Genomic DNA, 24,882 nt, shown 5'->3' with positions numbered 1-24,882 from the left:
AGTGACTCCAGTGTGCTAACGTAGACAGGAGACTCCCTGGCAGCTCAAAGAACAGCCACACTGGTGCATGCAGTGGCAAGTGGAAGCCAAAGACGGACATGCTAGGTTGTCCTCCGGCCTCCACACAGCATTGCTTGCGCATCCTTCACACACACACACACACACACACACACACACACACACACACACACTCACACACACTCACGCATGCGCTAAAATAATTATGAAGAAGTCAGCAAGATTAGGGGCCAGGGAGTTCACTGTTGTGCAAGCATAAAGACCTGAGTTTGGATCATTAACACTCACGTAGAAGCCAGGCATGGTGGGAAATGCTAGGGAGATAGAGGTGGGCACATCTCTGTGAGCTCCAGGCCAGCCTAGGCTACATAGTTGAGCTGCAGGCCAGCCTAGGCTGCATAGTGAGCTCCTGGCCAGCCTGGGCTACAGAATGAGCTCTAGGCCAGCCTGGGCTACATAGTTGAGCTGCAGGCCAGCCTAGGCTGCATAGTGAGCTCCTGGCCAGCCTGGGCTACAGAATGAGCTCTAGGCCAGCCTGGGCTACATAGTTGAGCTGCAGGCCAATCTAGGCTACATAGTGAGCTCCAGGCCAGCCTGGGCTACATAGTTGAGCTGCAGGCCAGCCTAGGCTACATAGAGAGCTCCAGGCCAGCCTAGGCTACATAGTGAACTCCAGGCCAGCCTGGGCTACATAACCCTGTCTTAAAATAACATTTAATAATAAAATAAAAAACAGGGCTGGAGATACGGCTTAGAGGTTAAGAGCACTGGCTGATCTTCCAGAGGTCCTGAGTTCAATTCCCAGCACCCACAGGGTGGCTCCCAACCATCTGTAATGAGATCTGGTGCCCTCTTCCGGCCTGCAGGGATACATGCAAACAGAACACTGTATGCATAATCAATAAATAAATCTTTAAAAAATAATAATAATAATAAAATAAAAAACAACTGCTGTTTTATTGAGACAGGGTTGTCCCTGGGTAGCCCAAGCTGGCTATGAACTTGTTATATATCCCACATTGGCCTGAAGCTGGAGATCCTCCTGCCTCAGCTTCTGGAGTTTGGGACCACAGGCATGTCCCCACCACTTCTTGCAGTCATGTTCATTTTGAAAATCTCAGGGGGATGGGAGTGAGGGTGTTGGGTTAATTAGCATACCTGCCAATCTGCTTTTAGTTTTACTTTTTTTTTTTTTTTTTTTTTTTTTGGTTTTTCGAGACAGGGTTTCTCTGTGTAGCTTTGCGCCTTTCCTGGGACTCACTTGATAGTCCAGGCTGGCCTCGAACTCACAGAGATCCGCCTGCCTCTGCCTCCCGAGTGCTGGGATTAAAGGCGTGCGCCACCACCGCCCGGCTACTTTTTGTTGTTTTGAGACAAGCTTTCTCTGTGTAGCCTTGGCTGTCCTGGAACTTCCTCCGTAGACCAGGCTGGCCTCGAACTCAGAAATCTGCCTGCCTCTGCCTCCTGAGTGCTGGGACTAAAGTGGTGAGCCACCACTACTCCTCTAGTTTTACTTTTTATTCTTATGTATATGGGGTGTTTTGTCTGCATGTATGCCTGGTGCCCACAGAGGCTGGAAGTCGTCAGATCCCTTGGAATTGAACTCAGGTCCTTGGAAGAGCAGCCAATGCTCTTAACCACTGAGCCATATCTCTAGCCCCTATTTCTCTGCTTTGGCACAGCCTTTTGTATGGGATTTGGCCCTTGTGTTTCTTTTTATTTTGCCTCTTCATAGCCTTTACACATTTTTCTACTGGATGAGCCCAGCAACTATGACCATTTTATGGATGGGTAAATAGATACCTGGAAAGGGCATAGTTGTCACAGGCCTTAGGACAATCAGGATTCAGAGCCAATCCCCATCTGCTTCCACAGTGGGGAGAAGGGGATGTTTGTATCTGTCCAGGTGGGTCCTTGTCCCTTACTGCACTGAGAGAAAAGAGCCCAGGTCTGCCATGCTCTGGAGGACACAGCAGGGAACAAAACAGAGTCCCTGTCCCAGTCTAGTGAGGACAGAGGAGACAGGTAATAGGAAATGGTGGGTAGAGAGCACTTGCATAGCGTGGACGAAGCCCCAGGCTCCAACTGAGCACCCAGAAATCAGGCATGGCTGTGTACATCTGTAATCCCAGCACTTGGGAGGTGGAGGCTAGAGGATCTGAAGTTCAAAGTCATCCTCGGTTTCCTAGTGAGTTTGAAGCTAGCCTGGGCTACATGGAACTCATAGGTAATTAGGTAAGTAGATGGCTGGCTGGGAGTTTAGGGGCTGGGAGCTGGAGATGTGGACCTCTTGCTTGGCAGACACGGGCCATGAGTTTGATCCTCGGCCGTGGGGAGTGGGAATTCTGTTATTTTCGAAAGTGGTTGCTTGTAAGGCCCTGGGGACTATTTGTTCCACTCAAGAGGCAGCTGAGGTCAGAAGGGGGAGGGACTTGGCCAGGGTTTCGCAGGTCCTTAGTGATGGTCCAGATAGAAATGGTTAGTGATGGTCCAAATAGAAATGGTTAGTGATGGTCCAGATAGAAATGGTTAGTGATGGTCCAGATAGAAATGGTTAGTGATGGTCCAGATAGAAATGGTTAGTGATGGTCCAGATAGAAATGGTTAGTGATGGTCCAGATAGAAATGGTTAGCCCCACTGAACTTTTTGCTGTTGTTTTATTTTTTGAGACAAGAGTTTCTCTGTGTAGCCCTGGCTGTTCTGGAACTCTCTCTGTAGACCAGGTTGGCCTCGAACTCAGAGATCCACCTGTCTCTGCCTCCCAAGTGCTCACTGAAGTTTCTATGTAGCTGAGGATGACTCCTGATTCTCCTGTCTCTCTCTCCCAGGTGGTGGCATCTAGGATTGGAGGTGCATACCACTAAGCATATCTCCCCCACCTCTCTGTATGCGTGTGTATTTGAAACGGGGTCTCACTCACTCTGTAGACAGGCTGGCCTTGAACAGGCAATCCTCCTGCCTCAGCCTTCTGAGGTATCACAGCTGTGCCCATTCCATGCCTGGCTAATGGCCATGTTCTTGATTCCGCCTTCCTCGGCATGCCTGCTATTCACATCTCTTCCTTGGTCACAGGAAGAGATCTTGGGGCAGGGGTGGGAGTGGCTTAGAAGTTGATGAGGAGCATGGGAAAGGAACAGCAGATAGGCATGGTGCCGTGTGCCCGTTATCCCTGCATTCAGAAGACAGAGGCAGAAGAAGTGTTTTGAATTTGAGACCAGGAAGGACCACATGGTGAGCTGGCCAGCCTGAGCTACATAGGGAGATCCTGTCTCCATATTCCATCTCCTCAAAAGGAGGCACAGTCATATTTGAGCAGCTGTCTAAGGGACATCAGGCTCTGGATAGGTTGGACAGGAAGAGCCTGTGCACAGGCCCTGAGGCAAGGCTGTACCTGGCAGGTTAGTCAGACTGCACCAAGGCCAGGATATCAAAGCAAAAGGAAAGAGGCGTGAAAGAGACGCCGGCCCTGCCGCGCATTGGGTGAGGCCCTGAAGCCATAGACATGGCTTTCTGTATGGAAGACACGGGAGAAACCCGGGCAGAAGAGAAACTGGTTTTTCATTTTCCCCGTGAATTTTTTGTTTTGTTTCGTTTCATGGGAGGAGGTAAAAGCCTCATTGAAATGTAATCTGTACACTCTAAAATCCACCCATGGGAAGTATACAGTTCAGGCCAAGTGTGAGGGTGCCCATTCCAGTGCATGGAAGGCAGAGACTGGGGAATCTCTGAGTTTCTGGCCAGCCTGGTCTACATAGTGAGTTCCAGGCTAGCCCCCTCACCAGCCTCCTGACATCTCTTCTTGTTCTGGTCCTCTTAAGCTTGCTAGGGGAGCTGGAGAGCTGGCTCAGTGGTTAAGAGCACTTGTTCTTGCAGAGGACCCGGGTTCGATTCTCGGCACCCACATTGTGACTCACAACTATCTACAATTCCAGTTCCAGGGGATCTAACACCATCTTCTGACCTCCACGGACACCAGACATGCATGTGCACAGATACACATTCAAACAAAACACTCATACTCAAAAATAAAACAAAAAAAAATTTTTAAATTAACAAACATTGATTTTTGGGGGCAGGAGAGATGGCTCAGCGGATAAGAGCACTTTCTGTTCTTGCAGAAGACCTGGGTTCAGTTCCCAGCACCCACGTGGTGGCTCACAACTATTCATGGGTACCTGCAGGGTGCACATACACGCATTCAAGCAAAACACTGATAAAATAAATCTTTGAGAAAAATTTTAAGAAAGTGCTGTGTAGCTAAGGCTGGCCCCATGCTGAATTACAGGTATGTGGCCCCCATGGTTTCCTGCATGCTAGGAAGCAACTCTACCAACTGAGAGACACCACCACCCCAGTCCCCTCTCCCACTGCTCACTCTCTAGCACCAGCTAAGATGGAACTCACTATGTAGTCCAGGCTATCCTGGAATTCCCAGTCTTTTTTTTTTTTTTAATTATTTATTTTTATGTGCATTGGTGTTTTGCCTGCATGTATGTCTGTCTGAGGGTCCCCTGGAACTGGAGTTTACAGACAGTTGGGAGCTGCCATGTGGGTGCTGGGGATTGAACCCGGGTCCTCTGGAAGAGCAGTCAGTGCCCTTAACCGCTGAGCCATCTCTCCAGCCCCGCATTTCCAGTCTTTCAGGCTCATCCTCCTCAGTGCTGGGATTATGGGTACCCCGAGACAAAGACCTTGTGACTTCTCTTCAAGGAACAGGCTGATGGGGTCAGAGGCAAAAGGCCAGATGTGGAAGCCAAGAAAATAGTGAAGCCGGAGGGAGTTTGTGGGAGGAAACTGGATTCTGGACGTGTTTAAGATGCTTAAATACTTCAGGACTTTGAGATGGCTAAGCCTTAACCGGCCTTTGTCACCAGCCCGAGGACCTGAGTTCCACCCTGGGATCCACATGATGGGGGAAGAGAACCGAGGCTTGCAAGGTGTCCTCTGGCTTCCACACCAAGGCTGTGGCACAGGCACACACCTCCCATACACACAATGAATAAGTAAAATGTAAATATGCATATTTAAATAATGGAGCGGCTGCTGAGGCCTGTAGATTAGGAGGGAACCGGAGGTTATCCATTCCGTGTCCGAATGTCCTCCCTTCTCCTTCCTCTAGCCTTTGGTCGGGAGACGGGGTCATCACCCTGTCTTTCCAGCTTTAAGTAAGCTGGGCTTCCTCCTCAGGGGCACCCTAGGCCAGATCTGGAGATGAAAAACAGCTGCGGGAGGCGCCGAACTCGGCGCAAGCCCAGGCCCCTCCTAGGCGCCGGCAGACACCGCTCGGCTGGTGGGGGTGGGGGGAGCTCCTTGGCTCCCCTCCCCCTCCCGCAGCCCCGGCCCGGGGCCCTGGCACGTCCGGTGCGCCTGATGCTTTCCAGATGTGAGCCGTGTTCTCCTTCCAACCTGGCCCTGTGCGCCCACGAGGGAGGGAGGCAGGGAGCCAGGGTCCCATACTCCCAGCTCCAAAAAGCTTTCAGCGTGGCTCAGGCCTGTCATTCCAGCTCCCTAGGGATGGCCGAGGCAGGAAGGTCGCCAAGTTCAAAGCCTGGGTCACAGAGTGAGTTCAAGGCCAGTCTAGCTCAACTAAAGGAGACTGTCTTAAAATGAGAAAGTAAAGAGGGCCGTGCATGTATTTCATAGCACGTGTGGGACTTTGGATTCAATCCCCAGTCCGGGGGGGCGGGAGCTATCAGAGGCTGATATCTTTCCCCGACCAGTCTGGCTTCCTGGTGCAGGCGGTGAAAACCGAACTGGGGTTGAGCTGTCTGCAACAGCGACGCCTCTCCGGACTCCACCTCTTCCCAGGGTTCCAGTATCCCTGCGCGCCAGATTGGGAAGGAGCGTCAAACCCCGCCCTCACTCCCCTACAGGTCACGCCCCGTCCAGCACACCCCTGCAAAACCCCGCCCTTGACCACACCCACACCACGGCCCCTCTACAGCCCCGCCCCGCCGTGTGGTCCGGTGGGGAAGGTGCCAGGTGTCTCTCTTGTCTCTTGGTGGGCCTGGCTTGGTCTCTGGAGTGTCTGTCCCCAAGTCTGCCTCCTGTGACCTCTGCCTGTACCTCCCGTCTGTCTCCGTCCTTAGTTCCCTGTCTCTCTCTGCCCCTCTCACCTCCCTCTGAAGTTCACTGTCCTCTCCCTCTGGTCCCTCACTTCTCTTCCACCTTCGCAGGAACCCATCTCCCCTCTCATCCTTCTCGGGTCCCCCAGATCTCCGGTTTCTATCTTCTGCAAGGCCGGCGGGGATGCTGGTCTTCGGATGCTTCTGCACGCGCGCCTCCAGCGACTTTGGCTCGAGGGCGCCCCCGTGTGGCCAGCAGCGGGGCCTTGAGGGCGGCGAGGGTGGGCGACCAAGCAAGGGATGCTGTGGTGTCCCACGCGACATCCAGAGGTGGTGCGACCCACGCCAGTGTGAGGGCACGCCTCAGGGGTGGTGTGGGACGCCAGGAGATGACGTGTGACTGTGTGACACAGTGAGATTAGGAATGACAAGGAGCGATGGAGTGGGACTGTCAGAGTAAGGTGTGGCTGACCATGGGACTCTGAGGTTATCAGAGAGACTCTGGGGCACTGTGTGCGGCATGGGGTCTGAGAGAGGAACTTCCTGGAGACTGTCCGTGATGTCAGCTATATGTAAGGGAGTCCGCACGTGTTACAGGAGCGGAGTGAGTCAGGGGGACCCTGGACTATCCAAGTGATGGTATGAGTCAGTGATGCAAAAGGGAGGCCCAGAGAGGGAGGGGCCTGGTGTGGCCAACTGTGTGAATGTGAAACGCGTGTCCGCCACCCCGGTGGGTCGTGAGAAACTGGGTCATCACATGTGACACTGAGAGGTTGGCCTGTGTTTGTGATTGCCTGTGCAAATGTGTGAATGCCCAGGTAAAACTGAGCGAATGCATCTGGGCGGTGGTGGCACACGCCTTTAATCCCAGCACTCGGGAGGCAGAGGCAGGCGGATCCCTGTGAGTTCGAGGCCAGCCTGGGCTACCAAGTGAGTTCCAGGAAAGGCGCAAAGCTACACAGAAAAACCGTGTCTCGAAAAAAAATAAACAAGCAAAAAAACAAAACAAAACAAAACAAAACTGGGCGAATGCTGAGTGAGGAAGAGAGAGACAGTGAATGAGCATGACAAGCATTTGTGATACAGACCGCGAGGCCCAGCAAAGACTATGTACATGACAGTGTGTGTGTGCGCGCGTGTGAATAGCACACCATTGCATTCAACAATGTATAATATCAAAAGACAGTGTGTGGGTGTGACAGGGATTACATGTGACTTCTGTGTGTGTATGAGAGAGAGAACTGTATGCAATATGTGTCAAGCCGGTTAAGAGCACCGGCTGCTCTTCCGGAGGTCCTGAGTTCAATTCCTCACGGCCACATTGTGGCTCACAACTGTCTATGGAATCTTATGTGCAGGTGTACACACAGACAAGTATACATAAATAAACAAATCTTTAAAAAGAAGAAGAAGAAGAAGAAGAAGAAGAAGAAGAAGAAGAAGAAGAAGAAGAAGAAGAAAGAGAAAACGTGGCCACACACTTTCCACCCCTGGAAAGAAAACCATGTGGTCCTGGGTGACACCAAGCAACGGAGTGCTTGCTTGGCAGAGAGGCTGAGCGAGTTATTGTATGAGATGCTGAGAAAGCGTGGATGAGAACTTCAGGAGAAGCTGAAACTGCACTTGTGGGTGACAGCGTACACTTTCGACACTCTGAGATAGGGTACCTGCCTGTGCAGTGGTGCAAGCTGCCGCTGGCGGTGGCGTGCTCTGCTGTGCGAGGTCATGAGGGACAGCGGTGGTCTAGGTGTGTCGAGACCTTTGGCGGTGTGCATTGTGTTGAGCACTACAGCACTACTCAGTGACCTGGCAAGGTAGTGAGCATCTCTGTGTGAGTGACTTGAGTCTGCGTACCGCTGAGAGGGTCGCTGTGATGGGGTGATGCTGAGGGGACTCGTTTGCGTGCGAAGGAGGGAGAGGCTGCGTGGGACGCCCAGGAGAGGCTTGTGTGCATAAAGATACACACCTAGAGGGTCCGTCTTTTCCTGCCAGCGTGAAAGAGGGACTCGAGAGAAAGACACGCTGGAAACAAGAGTGACTGAAAAACGAGGGGGAGAGAGAGAAAAGAAGATACAGAGCCCGGAGAGGACCCAGAGAGACAGACCTAGGGCGCGGAGACAGGTGGTGACTAGGAGGAGGAGGAGGCGCTCCTGAGGGGCTGCACCCCAGGGGAGGGGGCGGGGCTGGGAAGGGGACCAGCCGCTGCCTCTCTCAGCCTCTGTCACCCGCCAGTCATCCCAGTCCTGAGCTGCAACAGGTAGGAGGCTCCTGTCCGGGTCCCAGTAGTTAGTTGGTGGCTACCATCTGTCCATCTGGGATTGAATGAGTGAATGGGTGAATGGAGAAATAAATGACTTTATACTTCTGTGTGTCGCCATCGTCCTCCCTGCCCATCTGTCCTTCTTATCCCTCGCCGTCTCTCTCCTCTTTCCTTGATCCATGTCCCTTCTAACCCTGCATGTCCCCCTCTGCCCGGGTCCCTCCTCTCCTGCGTCCCTGTCTCCTCCGTTCACATCCGCTCTGTCCCTGTTTTCTCCCGTATCCCTTCCCTTTCCCCCCCTCTCCCTATCGTCTTTCTTCATCATCTCTTCCCCCAATATCTCTATCCCCATCCTCAGTCTATTTTCTTTCTCCATGCCGGTCTCTCTCTCCGTCACTCTCCCCCCTCCTCACCCTCGCCCCGCCTTTTCCTCTTGTCCCCTTCTCTACCCTCCATGCCCCTCTGCAGAGCTGGCTGGGTTAGCTTGCCCCAACCCCTCTCCCCTGCCTGCTAATGAGCAAAGGAGCCTTTGAGGTAGCCAAGGCTGGGGCGGGGATGGATGGGTCCCTGAGGGTGGCAGAGGGGGCAGCTGCTGCCGAGGCCCTAATGAGGCCCCCTCTGCGCCCCTCCCGCCGAGATCTTAATTCTCAGTTCTCCCTGGAGTCGCTGCTAATTGGCCTGAGGAGCGGCCCCCCCTTCCTGGCTCAGGCTCTGTCCCCAGGGGGTGAGGGCACCTGGATCAGTAGATTCTGATCAAGCACCTGTGGCCCTGTCCTCTGGCCCTGCCTCCTCCACCTGCCTCAGCCTCCCCTCTGTGTGGCCCTCCTTCCTTCCCCGGCCCCTCAGCTCTTCTTCCTCCAGCGGCCTCTTGGTACCCCCATCCGGGCACCTCTGCATCCTCTCGTCCTCCTCTGTCTCTGGGACCCCATTCGCTCGTAGTCCCAACCTCTTCCCCTGTTTCCGGGTCGCACCACTGCTTTTCACTACTCCCCGGGGGGGATCCAGACGTGTTCCAGCCCCCAGTCCCCACTCCTGCGAGGTATTTAACCCCTTTCCTGCTGCAGCCATGTCCAACAACATGGCCAAGATCGCTGAGGCCCGCAAGACGGTGGAGCAGCTGAAGCTGGAAGTGAACATCGATCGCATGAAGGTGAGCGGAGCGGTGGGGGAAATTTTTTCTTGGGGTGGCGGGGGGGGGGCGGAGAGGGAGGGCGGTCTGCGCCAGGCTGTGTTGAGGGCGGAGCCTGGAGCAGAGGCGAGTGGGAGGGTGGGCCCCGACCGGGGGCGTGGCCAATCAAGGCGTGGTCAGGACAAGGGGCAGGGATTTGGGCGCTTGCCGAGGGACCAAAGCCCCTAGGGCGGGTCAACTGCATCTCTGCACCTCGCCTGCAGGTGTCGCAGGCGGCCGCTGAGCTCCTGGCTTTCTGTGAGACGCACGCTAAGGATGACCCACTGGTGACTCCTGTCCCCGCCGCCGAGAACCCCTTCCGCGACAAGCGACTCTTTTGCACCCTGCTCTGAGCCCTCAAGACAGCTTTATCCTCCCCCGCCGAAGCATGAATCCAATAAACTTGGTGACTTGGTGGTGGCTGCACTTTAAGGGTAACCGAGGCACGGGCGGAGCCTGGGGGCCACCTTTGGTGGAGGCTGCGTCCGTCCCTTCTCTTCCTTTCTGAGCGTGTGTGGAGTGTGAGATGGGTGGGTGGCGAAGCACTGAGCCCCACAAGAAATGAGTCCTCAGCCCTTTTTTCATTTCCCCCATCAGCTTGAGAAGAGCTGGCTATCTGCAAGATAAACCATCTCACAGCTGAAGGAACTGAGTCAAGGGAGGTCCCCTTCTCAGTCACACAGCTGAGAGGCTCGAACTTCAAGTTCTCGGTAGCTTCTCTGCCTCATCTCCTGCATCCCCTCCTGGCGGGACTTATGGGGCAATCCGCCCAGGTTTCACATCTTGTTGCGCCTACCGCTGGCTTACTTGGAAAAAAAAAAAAAGATTTATTTCATTTTAAGTATGTTTATGTGTATGTCTGTGTGTGGGTATGTGCGCATGAGTGCGGGTGTCCAGGGAGGAGAGGGTGTCAGATGCCCTGCGGCTGTATTTAGAGGGATTGTGAGCTGTTCTACGTGGGTGCTGAGAATTGAACTCTGATCCTCTGGAAGAGCAGTATTTGCTCTTAAGCACTGAGCAAACTCTCCAGAAACATCCCCCCCCCTTTTTTTTCTTTTTTACAGGATCTCATTTCATAGCCCTGGCTGGCCCAGAACTTGCTTTGTCATCCAGGCAGACCTCGAATTTACAGAGATCCGCCTGCCCCTGCCTCCTGAGGGCTGGGATTACAGGCCAGCGCCAGCACATCTGGCTCCCCTCTTCTTATTGAGACGGGCTTTCACTGAGTAGCTGGGATTGCAGGGCCCCTTTTCTCTAACTTACTCCTGTCTTCAGGCACCGACCTTGTTCTTAATCCATCCACTCACCCATCCATCCATCCATCCATCCATCCATCCATCCATCCACGCTTCCGAATTGTCCCTGGGTACCTGCTCTGTAAACAGCCCTGTCTTAGGCAATGCTGGGGGAATGTGACTGTGGTAGAGAGAGCCCTGGTTCTGGGGAATCTAGATGCTGGTTTCCATTGGCTGAGGTGAGATGAGAGAGTTCAGAGAGTTCCTGGCTCAGCTTCCAGGGGTGGGGGTGGGGGGGTGTGGCGGTGGGGTTCATGGAGGGGCTCTTTGTGGAAGGGAACATCTGGGCTGGGGTACAGGGTTGATAGAATTTGGAGACCTGGATAAGAAAGTCATGTGACTAGGACAGAAGGAACAAATGAAGATAATCATTGATGAGCCACCACCACCACCACCACCACCACCCCCGCCCCCGCCCCCGCCCCACATCCCTCCTGCTGTAATCTTAATTTGGGGTTCTGTGGGCCCCAACTCAGCCATGTTCTTCTTAACTGTGAGGACAGAGGACCCCTGCTCTGTTTCCCCAGGCATCCTCTGGAGCAGTGCGTATGTGGCCTGCACTTGTGGTTTGGAGGCTATTTTTGGCCTGGATGATGTTTAAATATGTTCTTGATTTGGTTGTGACACAGACATGATTCCTCATCGAAGCCCTTATTTCCGGCTTCTCTGAGGGTAATTTTGTCGTTTCGTTTAGTTGTCCAGACAGGGTTTCTCTATGTAGCCCTGGCTGTCCTGGAACTCCCGCTGCAGACCAGGCTGGCCTCGAACTCAGAGATTCATTGCTTCTCTCTGCCTCCCAAGTGCTGGGATTATAGGCGTGCGCCACCACCGCCCGGCTTTTTTTTTTTAACATGGGGTTTTGCTGTGCAGCCCAGACTGGCCTCAGGCTCACTATCCTCTTGCCTTGGCCCTCAGAACGTTAGGATTACTGGCGTGTGTCAGCATGTCTGGGCTTCCCCAGGATTTTATGAGGCTTCTGGGCTTTCAAGCTGGACAAAGTCCCCAGCATACCCCAATGTGTCCCTGACGCGTGACTCTTCCTTGGGAGGCGCACATGAACAAGTATGTTTGATCAATGACAGACAGAAAAAATGATAGCACGTGAATCCAGCCTGGGGAACCAATTAGATTATCGAGGTCATTTACAGGAACATTAGTGACTCAAAGGCGGCCGCGTCACTAATAAACCCACCGTGGCTGGTGACTCAGGGAAGCTGTGTCCCTGTTGCTCCCATCTCAGGGTGAAGGCGGCTTCACTGAGGGGTCTTCCTCCGCCAGCAGCTGTTTCCAGCTTGTACAACGACCTTGTGGGTTTAGTGACTGTGTCTTAGAGGTCTCTCCGGAGGAGAACGGCTTTGGCGAGAGGAATAGCTATAGAACTGTAGGCTAAGGAATCTGAGTTGCCATTCCCCCTGGGGGCTGCTGAAGGACTGATAGCGGAATAAAAAAGGAAATAACGGAATAAAAAAGGAAATGTCTCCACTGAAACTAGCGAGGGGGCTGGGGTGATGGCTCAGGTAGTGAGGTGTTTGTCACATGAACCTAAAGGCCTGAATTCAATCGCTAGCACTCATGTAAAAAGGGGCGGGGCTGGGAGGAGGCTGGAGAGATGGCTCAGTGGTTAGGAGCACTGGCTACTCTTCCAGAGGTCCTGAGTTCAATTCCCAGCAACCACAGGGTGGCTCACAACCACCTGTAATGAGATCTGGCGCCCTCTTCTGGCCTGCAGGCAGACATGCAGGCAGAACACTGTATACATAATAAATAAATAAAATCTTAAAGAAAAAAAAAAGGGGGGGGGGCTGGGAATGGTAGAACACGGTTGTAGTCCCAGGCAGGCACGGACATGTTGCCAAGACTCACTGGCCAGGCAGTCTAGCTAAACTGGCAAGCCCTAGGTCTCAGGGAGAGACCCTGTTTCAAAGAAAATTGGAGAGTGGGCAGCGGTGGCGCACGCCTTTAATCCCAGCACTCGGGAGGCAGAGGAGTTCATCTCCATGAGTTCGAGGTCAGCCTGGTCTAGAGAGCGAGTTCCCGGACAGCCAGGACCCTGTCTCAAAACAAACAAACAAAACAAAAAAGAAACGGTTCTTGAACAATATCTGAGGTTGTCCTCCGGCTTCCATATGCACACGTACATGTGTATATGTGCACCTGCACTCGAACATTTGCTGTGCACACAAGGACATGCTTGCACACCTTTGCATGCTTGAATGCATACCTGCACACACACGAGCAAACATGCACCCATGCACACAAGAACATGTGTATAGGTGCGCGCACACACACACACACACACACACACACACACACACACATAACCAGGGAAAAAACAGACTTTACTGATTTAATTCAAAACCACCAATTCCCTCCTCAGACTCCCCTAGACCCCATCCCTCTTCAGAGTCTATCATTTTTTTGCTGATGGAGACTGGACTCTCAGTCTCCTGAAGTGGCTCACTGGCTTTCCTCCCCAGGAGGTCTTGTGCCAGCCTGGCAAGTGCTCTACATTTGCATCGGATGAGGGTCCCCTGGGCCCCAAGTCTGAGCTTCCTGTAGAGTGGAGGCTGAGGCAGCTGTAATTACATCTCGCTCCTGCTCCCACCTCTCAGCCCGCTCCAGCCTGCTTGCATCATGTCTGTGGGAGCCGCAAGGGAAAAGGGGGACAGAGCGAGAGCCAAGGATGAGCTGGGGGTGGGGAAGGAGACCTGGCAGAGACCAGACTGCAAGGCTTCCAGAGTGCCATAAACCCAGCCCTCCCTTCACAGCTTAGAACCTGAAGGGATCTGGGCTCCCACGACCACTGAGCCCCAAAGTTATTTCAGTTTCTTTCTTTTGACTTAATTAGGCTTGGTGGCAGGCGCCTTTCCCTGCAGAACCATCTCGCTAGTCCTCTTCCCTCCCTCCCTCCCTCCCCCCTCCCTCCCTCCCTCCCTCCCTCTTCCTCCTTCCCTCCCTCCCTCTTCCTCCCTCCCTCCCTCTTCCTCCCTCCCTCCCTCTTCCTCCTTCCCTCCCTCCCTCTTCTTCCCTCCCTCTCTCCCTTCTTTCCCCAGGTCTTCTTTCGACAAGGTCTTACTTTACAATGTAGCCCTGGCTGGTCTGGAGCTCACTCTCTAGTCCAAGCTGACAGAGAACTCCTTTTGCTTCTGGCCCTCGAATGCTGGGATTACAGATGGGGGCAAGATTTTTATTACCCTAAGGTAGGATCTAGCTTTGTAGTCCTGGCTTGAGCAATCCTCTTGGCTCCTCAGCTTCTCTGAAGCTGTGACTACAGATAAACATCACTATCCCTCACCTGTTTTTTCCTTTTTCTTTTTTCTTTTGATTTTCCAAGACGGGAGGGGGGGGTTCTCTATGTAGCCCTGGCTGTCCTGGAACTCACTCTGTAGACCAGGCTGGCCTCGAACTCACAGAGCTCTGCCTGCCTCTACCTTCCAAGTGTTGAGATTAAAGGTGTGTACCACCACTGCTCAGCTTTTCTTTTCTTTCTTTTTTTTCTTTCTTTTTTTTTTTTTAGCAGTTTCTCACTCTGTAGCCCAAGTTGGCCTTGAAACCAGAGCAATCCTTCTGCTCCCCAACCTCACAAATGCTGAGATTAGAGCTGTAGGCTCCACCAGGCTCTTGCATTCCAGAGTCTTCTAGCCCTGGGAGGAAGGAAGCCTAGACCAGTGGTTCTTAACCTGTGGGTCTCCCATTGGAAAACACAGATATTTACAATATGATTCATACCAGTAGCAAAACTACAGCTGTGAAGTAGAAACAGAAAATAGTTTTGTGGTTGGGGGTCACCACAACGCGCGGAGCTGTGTTAGTTGAAGGGTCGCAGCCTTAGGAAGGCTGAGAGCCACTGGGGTAGACCATTGGGATACAGGGCCCTTCCACACCGAAATCTGCGAGGTCTGAACCTAATGTAAATGTTGCAGGTCTTGGGGAGGCTGTTGAGAAAGCTCTGGGGGCTGGTGGGCTGGAGGGAAGCCCGGAGACGGGTGGGGGAGGGGCGACAGACCCTGGGAGGAGCCAGAAGCCTGAAGTGGGGGCCAGGAGGCGAGGCTGGTCCTAGAGTCACCAGACACCAGAAGCACTGGGTTAATAAATCTCATTAGCCTTACAGCGCCTAATGGTACTGTCTCTGGTCACCCCTGCTCTTTCCTGCCACCCCCAGCTGTGAGGTCAGCTTTGGGGACCCGGATCCAGCTGGGGTCAGACCCAGGTCAAGGGGTGTGGGGGGGTGTACGCCTGAGGAAGTGCTTTGCGGCCTGTTTCTTCCAGTCTCCCGTCCTCATCAGTCCCCTGCCCCTGCTCTCCACGCTCCCCGTGTGCTCCCCATGAGACCTGGGAGTGCAGGGGGGCGGGGGGCGGGGGAGGGAGGCCCAAAGCCAGGCGGAGCCAGGCAGGACAGCCTGGAAGGGTCTAGCAGCTTCTTGAAGCAGGGCTAGGACAGAGTCGGACAAGACAGGCCTAACAGCGGGCATGGTGGCACGATTAGGGAACGCACGGGTTGAGTCCCGCAAGCATGCTCCCAGGGCCTGCACCGGGAGGAAAGGGACCAAGGAGTCAGGACAGGTGGGCCTGGGGCACATGGGGTCTGCAGCGGGAGCCGATAACTCAGCCCAAGGGGCCTGCTCCCCGGGCTCTACACTCTACACACCACGCGGCAGTACACACCCTCACTGTGTGGTGTGTTCTTACACACACACACACACACACACGCACGCACGCACACGCACGCACGCACGCACGCACGCACGCACGCGCGCGCACACGCGCAGCTGAAGACCGAACCCAGGGCTTTGCGCTTGCTAGGCAAGAGCTCTACCCCTGAGCTAAATCCCCAGCCCTTGGTGTCTTCTGAGCCCATCTATGCCCCTCCAGCCTTGGTCACAGTGATTGACAGGTTTGTCAATAAGCTCCAGCAGCGATCTGAGAAGCAGGCAGGATGAAGAGTCTTATTTTACACAATACCCCAGGGCTGGGACAAATGGTGAGAGGTGGGGCTGGTAAAACAGTTCACTTTGTGGAGGCATCTGCCGCCAAGCCTGAGGATCTGAGTTCAATTCCGAGGACTCACATGGTGGAAGGAGAGAGACCAACCCACCAGTTGTCCTCTGACTTCAGCCTGTCGTGGTACATGAGCAAAAACACACATAAACTCAATAAAAAAAGATAAAAGTTAACCTTTAATCCCAGCACTTGGGAGACAGAGACAAGCGGATCTCTGTGAGTTCGAGGCCAGCCTGGTCTACAGAGTGAGATCCAGGACAGGCAGGTCTGCACAGAGAAACCCTGTCTTGGAAAACCAAACCAAATAAACAAAAAACCAAAAGCAAAACAAAAAGCAACAACGACAGACATTGTGAACTGTGACATGCTGATACAGGCCTGCAGAGACACCTATGAACTGGCAATGCCCATCCTCACACATTGCAGAAACACCAGCCTATCCATGCACAATACACAGAAGCAAAACTATCTCCCCGGAGCTGGAGAGATGGCTCGTCAGATAAGAGCACACGGCTCTTGCAGAGGACCTGGCTCTGATTCCCAGCACCCACATGGTGGCTCATAACTGTCCAGAACCCCACTTCCAGGGGGTCCCACATTCGCTTCTGACCTCGTTTGGGCCCCAGGCAAGCATGTGGTGCTCAGACATAGAGGGAGAGTAAACGGCCATACGCATAACGTGAATAAATCTGTTTTAGGGGGCAAACTGTATCTCTGTATATCCCGGGCCATACCTCTGTACATCCGTCTGGCCATATCGATGCACACCCTCACCTGTGAGTGCCACAGAGAGCAGGCAGCTAAGAACCCGGCCAATGAAGAGCTAGAGAAGACATCCATCGAAGCTGTACAGTGTCACACACACACACACACACACACACACACACACACACACCTTAACTTGCAGTCTCACATGCCAAATTCCTGGTTGCCCTCCTCCTCTCTCTGATTCCCGTGTCCCTTGCCTCCGGGAACTGTGTCTCTGAGTCAGTGCCCATTCTCGGTGGTGTCTGTCCTGTCCTTCCTCTTCTGAAGAGCCCTGGGGTCCCTTGGGGAGGTTGAGTCCTCTTGCCTGCGGTGGGTAGAGAGCAGTCGGCTGAGTCACCCTCCCACCGCCGAGCTCTGTTCTTAGAAACCATGTGAGGGGTGCAGACGGCCCACCCCTCACACGAAGGCATCTGGCACTAGGCAATGAGGTAGAGAGTCATGGCATAGGTCCCAGGGTCCCTCTGTCCTCATGAGGAGAGAGCCCTACCGTCGCTGCCACCCTTACCTATTTCTGTTTGTTCTCTGACCTTTGAGACAGCCTGCTGTAGCCCAGGCTGGCCTGGGATGCTCTGTGTTGTAGCCAAGGATGACCTTGAACTTTTCTGATCCTCTTTCTCACACCTCCCGAGTGCTAGGATCTCGGGTGCACACCACCACACAGTAGGGAGATCTACTTCTAACCCAGAAGCAGGGCAGTGGCACCTAGAGCAGAGGCTGGCATCCACGGGGGTACGGCTCCTAGAAGTATAAGGGGGAAGTCGTGGCCTAGGAGGTTGCGGGGACTTGTTTGAGGTCCCTGGGCATAGCCGCCAGGGGACTTCCCGAATACTAAGTGATGGTGATTGGGACAGGAAATCATCGGGAGAGAGCTCCGGGAAATTGAGGTCTCACCTCCTCCTAGAAACTCCCCTGATGCCAAGACAGGACGCCAAGCCTGCCAGGCATCATCCTTCATTAATATGATATGACTTCCTGAGTTCCCTCTGGTCTTCCTGGGAACCAGAGGCTGTGACAAGGACCACATGGCCCTCAGGCCGGCCACCCCCCTGCCTCGGGCTCTCCGCCCCTCACAGCAGAGCCGAGTGGTCCTTTGGGGATCCCCAGAGGCACTGGAACTGGGGATCCATCCTGTCGGAAACTAGGGATGCCAGCTGGGTGGCATCTGGCCATGGGTGATAGGAAGATGTGGTCATGGGGGTGGGAACGCAAGGGTAATGCAGCGGCTGCCTGAAGTCAGCCCTGGTGTCAGAACACTCCTGCCCCCGGACATGGCCTTTTCCCTGCTACAAGGCAGGCCTGGGGTGGGTGGGAGACTGGCCTCACTCAGCCACAGGCCTGGAAGCCTGGTGGGACTCACATCATGGTGGAGGAGACTGGAATAAATCAACCTTCTGCCCTTGCCCAGGGCCATCGTGCATCGGGAAAGCGGTCACTTTGGTACAGAAATGAAAGTCACATGGATGTGAAACCTCTTGACCAAAACTGTCTCCCTGAAAAACAAGGGTGTCACACCCGGGTGGGCAGGGCAGAGAATGTTGATGCTAGCACACCGGGAATGGAGGCAACAGAATTTCCGAGAGTTTGAGGCCAGCCTGGGCTACGTAGTAGTGAGAACTCGTCTCACATAAACAAACAAGAAGAAAACAAAACAATGCTGGACTTGCTGCCAAGCAGAAGACCTGGCTTTGATCCCCAGGACCCAAAGAGAGAGAACTGACTCCTGCAAGTTGTCCTCTGACTACATGTGCACCATGGCATGGGCACACACGCATGCATGCACGCACGCACGCACGCACGCACACACGCATGCACAAACACACACAAATAAATAAATAAATAAATATGTATGCATGCATCATTTTTTTTTAAGTTTGAGATTATTTTTGGTCACACAGAAAATTAGAGGTCAGCCCAGGTCACATGAGATCTTGCCGCAAAAACAGAGCAGAACAACAGCAAGAACAGATAAAAAAGCCACAAAGGGCCAGGAGGTGGTGGCGGCGCACGTCTTTAATCCCAGCACTCGGGAGGCAGAGGCAGATGGGTCTCTGTGAGTTCAAGGCCAGCCTGGTCTACAAAGCCAGTTCCAGGACAGCCAAGGCTGCACAGAGAAACCCTGCCTCAAAAAAAGCAACAACAAAAAAGGCCACCAAGGGTGACTGGGGGTCCCCAAGGTCCCCTTTGGCCCTTGTCAGCCGTGAGACAATAGGAACTACTGTGGAGTCAGTGAGGAGGTCACATGACTGCCGGGTTGATGTTATCAGGGGATATGTGAGAGAAGATGAGCAGCAGCCTTGTGTGTGGGAGCGATGCTGGAGCCTGAGGTGGCCATCCATCCATCTCAAAGTGTTATTGTTGGAGGTCAATGTCATCAGCTCTTGGCCTGGGGCCTGGAAGGGCTCTGGTGAGAAGCAAGAGGTCAGCCTTTAATGGTGGGTCACCAAATGTGGGTCTCCTGTGAGCTGGAGACCATGCATGGACTGTGTGTCCTAACACGGGACTCTGGGATCCTAAGCTGGGGGTCCAGGGATGAGGTCCAGCAGGGCTGTCTCCTTCCTCAACTCCTGGAAGGAGTGAATTGTGTCCGGGGACCAGGGTTCTCTGTGATGCCTGGAAACACTACATCATGGAGGAATTTCCTGATCATTTCTCAATCCCAGGGCCAGGCCCTAACCCCAGGGCCTGAAGCCCAGAATAGCTCTCGCAGGCCGCCACTCACAGACAGCTCAGGCCCCAGTCAAGCTGGAGAATCACTCAGCTCTAGGGCCTGCCTGGCTCCCATGGGGGGCTCTGAACCTGGGTGACATGAGACAGGGACTGAGATATGAACAGAGAGAGGAGGGGAGAGAGGAGAGACAGAGACACGCAGAGAGAGAGAGGGTTGCCGGAGGGTGTGAGAATCAGCAGAGGCTGGGTGTGGGGTGGTGGCTGCAGGTGACTGTGCTGGGAACTGTGTGAGGAGGGGACAGGGGGAGAGGCAGAGGCAAGGGATGGATGCTCAGAGCAGGGGATGGGGTACCAGCCAGGGAAAGCAGGCAGGGAGCCCAAGGGGGCCTCTGGAGACCAGCCTAGGGGGAGGAGGGCGGGGCAGAGAGGAAATGAAAAAAGCTGGGGCGGCCAGCAAGATGAGGAGGGAGGGCGGGCCCTGGAGGGAGAAGCTGACAGACCGACACAGACCCCGCAGACAGGAGGAGTCTGAGGGTCAGGAGCGACAGGGAGAAGGCAGAGGTGCCGGAGGGTCCAGAAAGCAGCAATGTAAAGGCAGAGTACTGCAGAGGGAAGGACTGGGGGGTAGTGGGTCCAGAGGACGACGCAAGAGACACCGGCAGAAGGAAGGGGTGACAGGAGGGAAGAAACAGGAGACCGAAAAGCGCTCTGGAAACTGGGGATCGGCTGGCCGGTCCCGGCTGCTGTGACGACTGTGGCCAGCCGTGGGACCACCCCGCCTCCTGCCACCCCTGGGAGCCCTCTCCTTGCGGGCGTCGGAGAGTGGCAGGGCATGGCAGATTCTTGCCGGAACCTCACCTACGTGCGAGACTCGGTAGGACCTGCCACCAGCACCCTGATGTTCGTGGCCGGAGTGGTGGGCAACGGGCTGGCCCTGGGCATCCTGGGCGCGAGGCGGAAGTCACACCCATCGGCCTTTGCAGTGCTGGTCACTGGGCTGGCGGTGACGGATCTGCTGGGCACGTGCTTCTTGAGCCCCGCGGTGTTCGTGGCCTACGCTCGGAACAGCTCCCTGCTGGGCCTGGCCCACGGCGGGTCTGCGCTGTGCGACACTTTTGCCTTTGCCATGACTTTCTTTGGCCTGGCCTCCACGCTCATCCTCTTTGCCATGGCTGTGGAGCGATGCCTGGCACTCAGTCACCCCTACCTGTACGCCCAGCTGGACGGGCCACGCTGTGCCCGCCTGGCGCTGCCTGCCATCTACGCTTTCTGTTGCCTCTTCTGCTCACTGCCCCTGATGGGCCTGGGCGAGCATCAGCAGTACTGCCCCGGGAGCTGGTGCTTCATCCGTATGCGTTCCACCCAGCCCGGTGGCTGTGCCTTCTCCCTGGCGTACGCCAGTCTCGTGGCCCTGTTGGTGACTTCCATCTTCTTCTGCAACGGCTCCGTCACCCTCAGCCTCTGCCACATGTACCGCCAGCAGAGACGCCACCACGGCTCGTTGGTGCCGACCTCTCGGGCGCGAGAGGACGAGGTTGACCACCTGATTCTGCTGGCCCTCATGACGGGCATCATGGCTGTGTGTTCCCTGCCTCTCACGGTGAGTGTCTCTTGGAACTGAGGTGCGGGGAGGGGGAGCGGAGGAGGGCAGCGCCCGCCTCGGCTCTTCATCTGTCATGCCCACTTGGCAGATGGGGAAACTGAGGCTCAAAAAGGGTGAGGCGGTGACTTTGTGTACCATCCAATGACTCCTACCCACCCTAAGAAGTCTCTCCACTTTCTTTTGCTCCACTAGACGCCCCCCAGCCCTTAGCTGTCCCCCAGTCCCCTCTCAGCCCTTGCTTCCCAAAGACATCATTGACGCCATAACAGAATCTGCACAGTTCATGAACACTTGCTTTCTGCTGACAACAGTGCTTAATGGCTTCCAAATGCCTCTTCAGATACATTTCAAATTGACCTTTCACAATCATTTCAGAAGCACCGGCCAGGAAATGACACCAAGGTCCTGTCCGGTTGCCCTCTTTTGCAGAAGGACGATAGTGTGCGTTGCCTGCCTGTGATCACACAGACAGAGAAAGTTGCCATCCTGGCTCGCTCACATAACCATACAGCCGCGAGACCCCACCCTAGCCTTCCCAGTCCTTTTAGCTTCCCACTCCCGCAACTTCCCACAGGAACCGATCCTCCCGCCATAGCGGCTGCTGCGGGTGACACCCTCTTGTCACATCTCTAGGCTGGGTCTCAGAATAGGGGTTGGCATGGATTGGGGGTGTTTAAACCTTTAAAGGGTTAACAGTGACTGCCAGCCCCATCCCCAAGGGTGGCTCCGCATGGGGTTCCGGGTGCTCCAGAGGGCTTAGGCATCTGTGGGGGTTGGCAGGGGTTGCCTTAGCTGCAAAGCGTGGTTCTGGCAGGTGGGTAGGTACCCTTTGCCCCAGCCCGTCTTCCCTCGCCAGTTGTTAACTGTTTCCTGGGGGCTTTTCTGCCCTCTGCTCTCCGGATGCATGCACACATTAGCAACCCGGTCTATATCTTTCTTCATCTTATCTCATTTCCTTCCCTTTCAACCTGACACCAACTCCTCATCCCTGTGGGCAAGAAGTGGGAGGTGGGGTGTAAGGATGGCGGAGGGCAAGTCAGTGATGCATCTGCCCTGCCCCTCAGATCCGAGGCTTCACCCAGGCCATTGCCCCAGACAGCAGTGAGATGGGGGATCTCCTCGCCTTCCGCTTCAATGCCTTCAACCCCATCCTGGACCCCTGGGTCTTCATCCTTTTCCGGAAGGCTGTCTTCCAGCGACTCAAGCTTGGGTTATGTTGCTTGTGTGCCCGTTCTGTCCACGGGGACTTACAGACACCCCTTTCCCGGCCTGCATCGGAGAGAAGAGACACACTGGCTCCCACTGCCCTCCAGGAACGGAACTGGGTGCCCCTGACATCCTGGGGCACTGGGCAGGTGGCACCATTGACTGCTGTGCCTCCGGCTGGTGGCCATAGCTGCTCTGTGGGAAAGCCATCCAAAAGAGACGCCATGGTGGCTTGCTCCCTCTGCTGACGCCTAAGCTGGTCCTGCATGCCAGCCTGGGCCCCCGGTGTCGCAGGACCAGAAGCCAGAAGATCAGGGACTCAACTGGAGACGGTGGGAGCCACATATTTGACCCCCAAAGTCTGGGAGTGTCTGCTGCCCTTTTCCTCCTTGGGGACGGTGGTTTACAGACCTTGGGAAGAGGGTGAGGGATGATGGAGGCATGTTCTGTGGCTCTTGAGAAGGATTCTCTCAAAATAACCAGGGCCTGGCCAGGCTGCTCTGGCCCTGGGCTCCCCCATCTGTCTCACTGTCTAAATATTTAGGGAGCAGAAAAATTTCCAGCGGCTTCCGTGGACTCCAGTCTGCTGGGGTTAGAGTGTCTGCTCTCCGCTTCCACCAAGGGGGGCCCTGGATGCCCACCCAAGGTTCCCAGGGGACACACAGCCATGCCCTCTCCCAAGCCATTCCAGCAACCTCCCTCAGAATTGTTCCTGCCCTCCCCCCATTTCCCATCCTCTATCTGACTTTGGGGTCCTGAGCCCCACCAGGAAGTGGGAAGGGAAGGCCACTGTATTGTAGGTGACGTTACTGGACATGTGTCTGGTGCAGAAACGGCCTGAGAAATGTCACAGCTTGGGGGAATTGTGCCATGTGAACTTTGGGGGAAGGTGCAGGGTACAAGCCAGAGATGGTGCCGATGCATGTCCCAAGCCTGTCTCCCGATGATCCTGGAACGAACAACTGCCTCCGTTTAGAACTGGACCTCAACACGCCATCTCCGGAACCTCCACAAAGATTTCACTCACTCATTCAACCAGCTCCCGTGGGACCCTGAAGTCGGCAGGCGCTGACTCTCTGCCCCCCCCCCCCCCCCCCCCCCCCCCCCCCCCCCCCCCCCCCCCCCCCCCCCGAGCAAAGAAGCCAGGGTGCTTGGGAATGAGTTGACTGACTTGAGGGGAAGTGAGTCAGCTGGAGGGCTGGGCTAGGGGAGAGGGCAAACAGAAATGCTCCTCACTGCCGCCCCGGTTCCGTGTCTCCGCTCCTCTGGCCATTCCCCCTCCCACGCCATCTGCCTGGCAGCATATTAACAGAGCCTCTCCAGAGAGGGTGGAACCAAGGCCCAGAGAGGGCAATGCCCCAGCCTGGGCCACACCGTGAAAATGTGGAGTAGACTGTGTCTATTATTTTCTCATGGCCTCTCTGAACCTCAGTTTCCTTTCCACTGTTATCTGTTGGGGGTGCTGTGAGGATTGAATGACCACTCCCCCCCCCCCACCGCCCTAAAAAGAAGAAGAACTTAGCACGGGACCTGGAAGGAAGTTGCTGTTAATATTGTTAGACCGGCAATTGGAAAACAAAGGAGGATTTGTTTTGACTTTTTCCCGTGGTAAATATATTTCGGATCACATTCAGGAAGAGCAAGGAGTGTCAGGAGAGATGGAAACAAACGGGCTGAGGCAAGCTGCGCGGAGGTGCGGAGGTGCATGTCTGCAATCCCAGCACACCTATGCTCAGGCAGGAGCGTCACAGTTCAAGGTCATCCTCAGGTGTTACACAGAGCGTTCAAGGTCAGCCTAGGGTATTTGAAACTCGGTCTCCAAAACCAAATAACAGATACAATCATAAATCAAACCGGGCGACGGTGGCCTTTTAATCCCAGCACTCTAGAGGCAGAGGCAGGCGGATCTCTGTGAGTTCGAGGCCAGCCTGGTCTACAGAGCGAGTTCCAGGACAGGCAGGGCTATTACACAGAGAAAGCCTGTCTGGAAAAACAAAGCCAAACAAACAAACAAAATCATAAAACAAACCAGGCTGAGGTGACCAGTCTGAAGGTATTGGAAGGTACAGTATGTCGACAGTTGCTGACAGCGGAAATGGCCTAAAAACCGCTGAATCTATAATTGCCTGAGAATGGTAAATGGTCATTTTTATTTACGGGTATTTTAACACAATAAAAAAAATGTAATACTGAAAAATAATGAAGGCTTCTGGAAACTTTCATGTTATTTTCTTAGGTGTGTGTGTGTGTGTGTGTGTGTGTGTGTGTGTGTGTGTGTGTGTGAGCTCAAATACACATGTGTACATCTTTGCATATCTAGAAGCCAAGAGGGCGCTGGACTCCTGGGGGCTGGAGTTACAGGTGCTTTGGGACACCCAGCTTGCTTGGGTGCTGGGATCTGGACCTCATGATTGTGCCACCGGAGCCTTTTACCCACTGAATCATCATCCCAGAGTACTTTAAAAACTTTTGGACAGGGTCTCACGGAGCCCAGCCTGGTCTGGAACTTGCCATGTAGCAGAGGATTCCTGATCCTTCTACCTCCCTAGGCTGGAATTACGGGTGTAGGTCACCATGCCTAACTTCATATCAATCCCAGCAGAATACTAATATATCAGTTGAAGTTATTAATAAAAAGTCAGCTGGCCGGGTGGTGGTGGCACACACCTTTAATCCCAGTACTCGGGAGGCAGAGGCAGGTGGATCTCTGTGAGTTCAAGGCCAGCCTGGTCTACAGAGCAAGTTCTAGGACAGCCAGGGCTGTTACACAGAGAAGCCCTGTCTTGAAAAAAGAAAACAAAACAGAAAGTTCAATTGAGCGCAGGGGGTG

At 54.4% G+C, this 24,882-nt stretch overlaps 2 protein-coding genes across 3 annotated transcripts; both read left to right on the top strand.

Annotated features, from left to right (window-relative positions):
- Positions 1–7,808: 7,808 nt before the first annotated feature.
- On the top strand, positions 7,809–9,927 carry Gng8 (G protein subunit gamma 8). Of its 2 annotated transcripts, XM_028854889.2 has the most exons (3): positions 7,809–8,341; positions 9,409–9,494; positions 9,737–9,927. In XM_028854889.2, the coding sequence occupies exons 2-3, from the start codon at positions 9,411–9,413 to the stop codon at positions 9,863–9,865; spliced, it is 213 nt and encodes a 70-aa protein (XP_028710722.1). In that variant the 5' UTR covers positions 7,809–8,341; positions 9,409–9,410; the 3' UTR covers positions 9,866–9,927. The 2 variants fall into 2 exon arrangements, with proteins under 2 accessions (XP_028710722.1, XP_037057938.1); XM_037202043.1 differs by lacking the exon at positions 7,809–8,341 and having other exon boundaries at positions 9,039–9,494.
- Positions 9,928–19,880: 9,953 nt separating this feature from the next.
- On the top strand, positions 19,881–23,135 carry Ptgir (prostaglandin I2 receptor). Its single transcript, XM_028854921.2, has 2 exons — positions 19,881–20,843; positions 21,911–23,135. The coding sequence occupies exons 1-2, from the start codon at positions 20,076–20,078 to the stop codon at positions 22,298–22,300; spliced, it is 1,158 nt and encodes a 385-aa protein (XP_028710754.1). The 5' UTR covers positions 19,881–20,075; the 3' UTR covers positions 22,301–23,135.
- The last annotated feature ends 1,747 nt before the right edge of the window (positions 23,136–24,882 follow it).

Source organism: Peromyscus leucopus, chromosome 1 (genome assembly GCF_004664715.2).
Source record: "Peromyscus leucopus breed LL Stock chromosome 1, UCI_PerLeu_2.1, whole genome shotgun sequence".
NCBI lineage: Eukaryota > Metazoa > Chordata > Mammalia > Rodentia > Cricetidae > Peromyscus > Peromyscus leucopus.
This window is presented reverse-complemented; position numbering and strand designations above follow the sequence as displayed.

Excerpts from the sequence above, each read along its gene's own strand:
- Gng8 (XM_028854889.2), top strand. The coding sequence starts at position 9,411 with ATGTCCAACAACATGGCCAAGATCGCTGAGGCCCGCAAGACGGTGGAG. Across the intron at positions 9,495-9,736 it reads TGAACATCGATCGCATGAAG|GTGTCGCAGGCGGCCGCTGA; the intron begins GTGAGCGGAGCG and ends CCTCGCCTGCAG.
- Ptgir (XM_028854921.2), top strand. The coding sequence starts at position 20,076 with ATGGCAGATTCTTGCCGGAACCTCACCTACGTGCGAGACTCGGTAGGA. Across the intron at positions 20,844-21,910 it reads TGTGTTCCCTGCCTCTCACG|ATCCGAGGCTTCACCCAGGC; the intron begins GTGAGTGTCTCT and ends CCTGCCCCTCAG.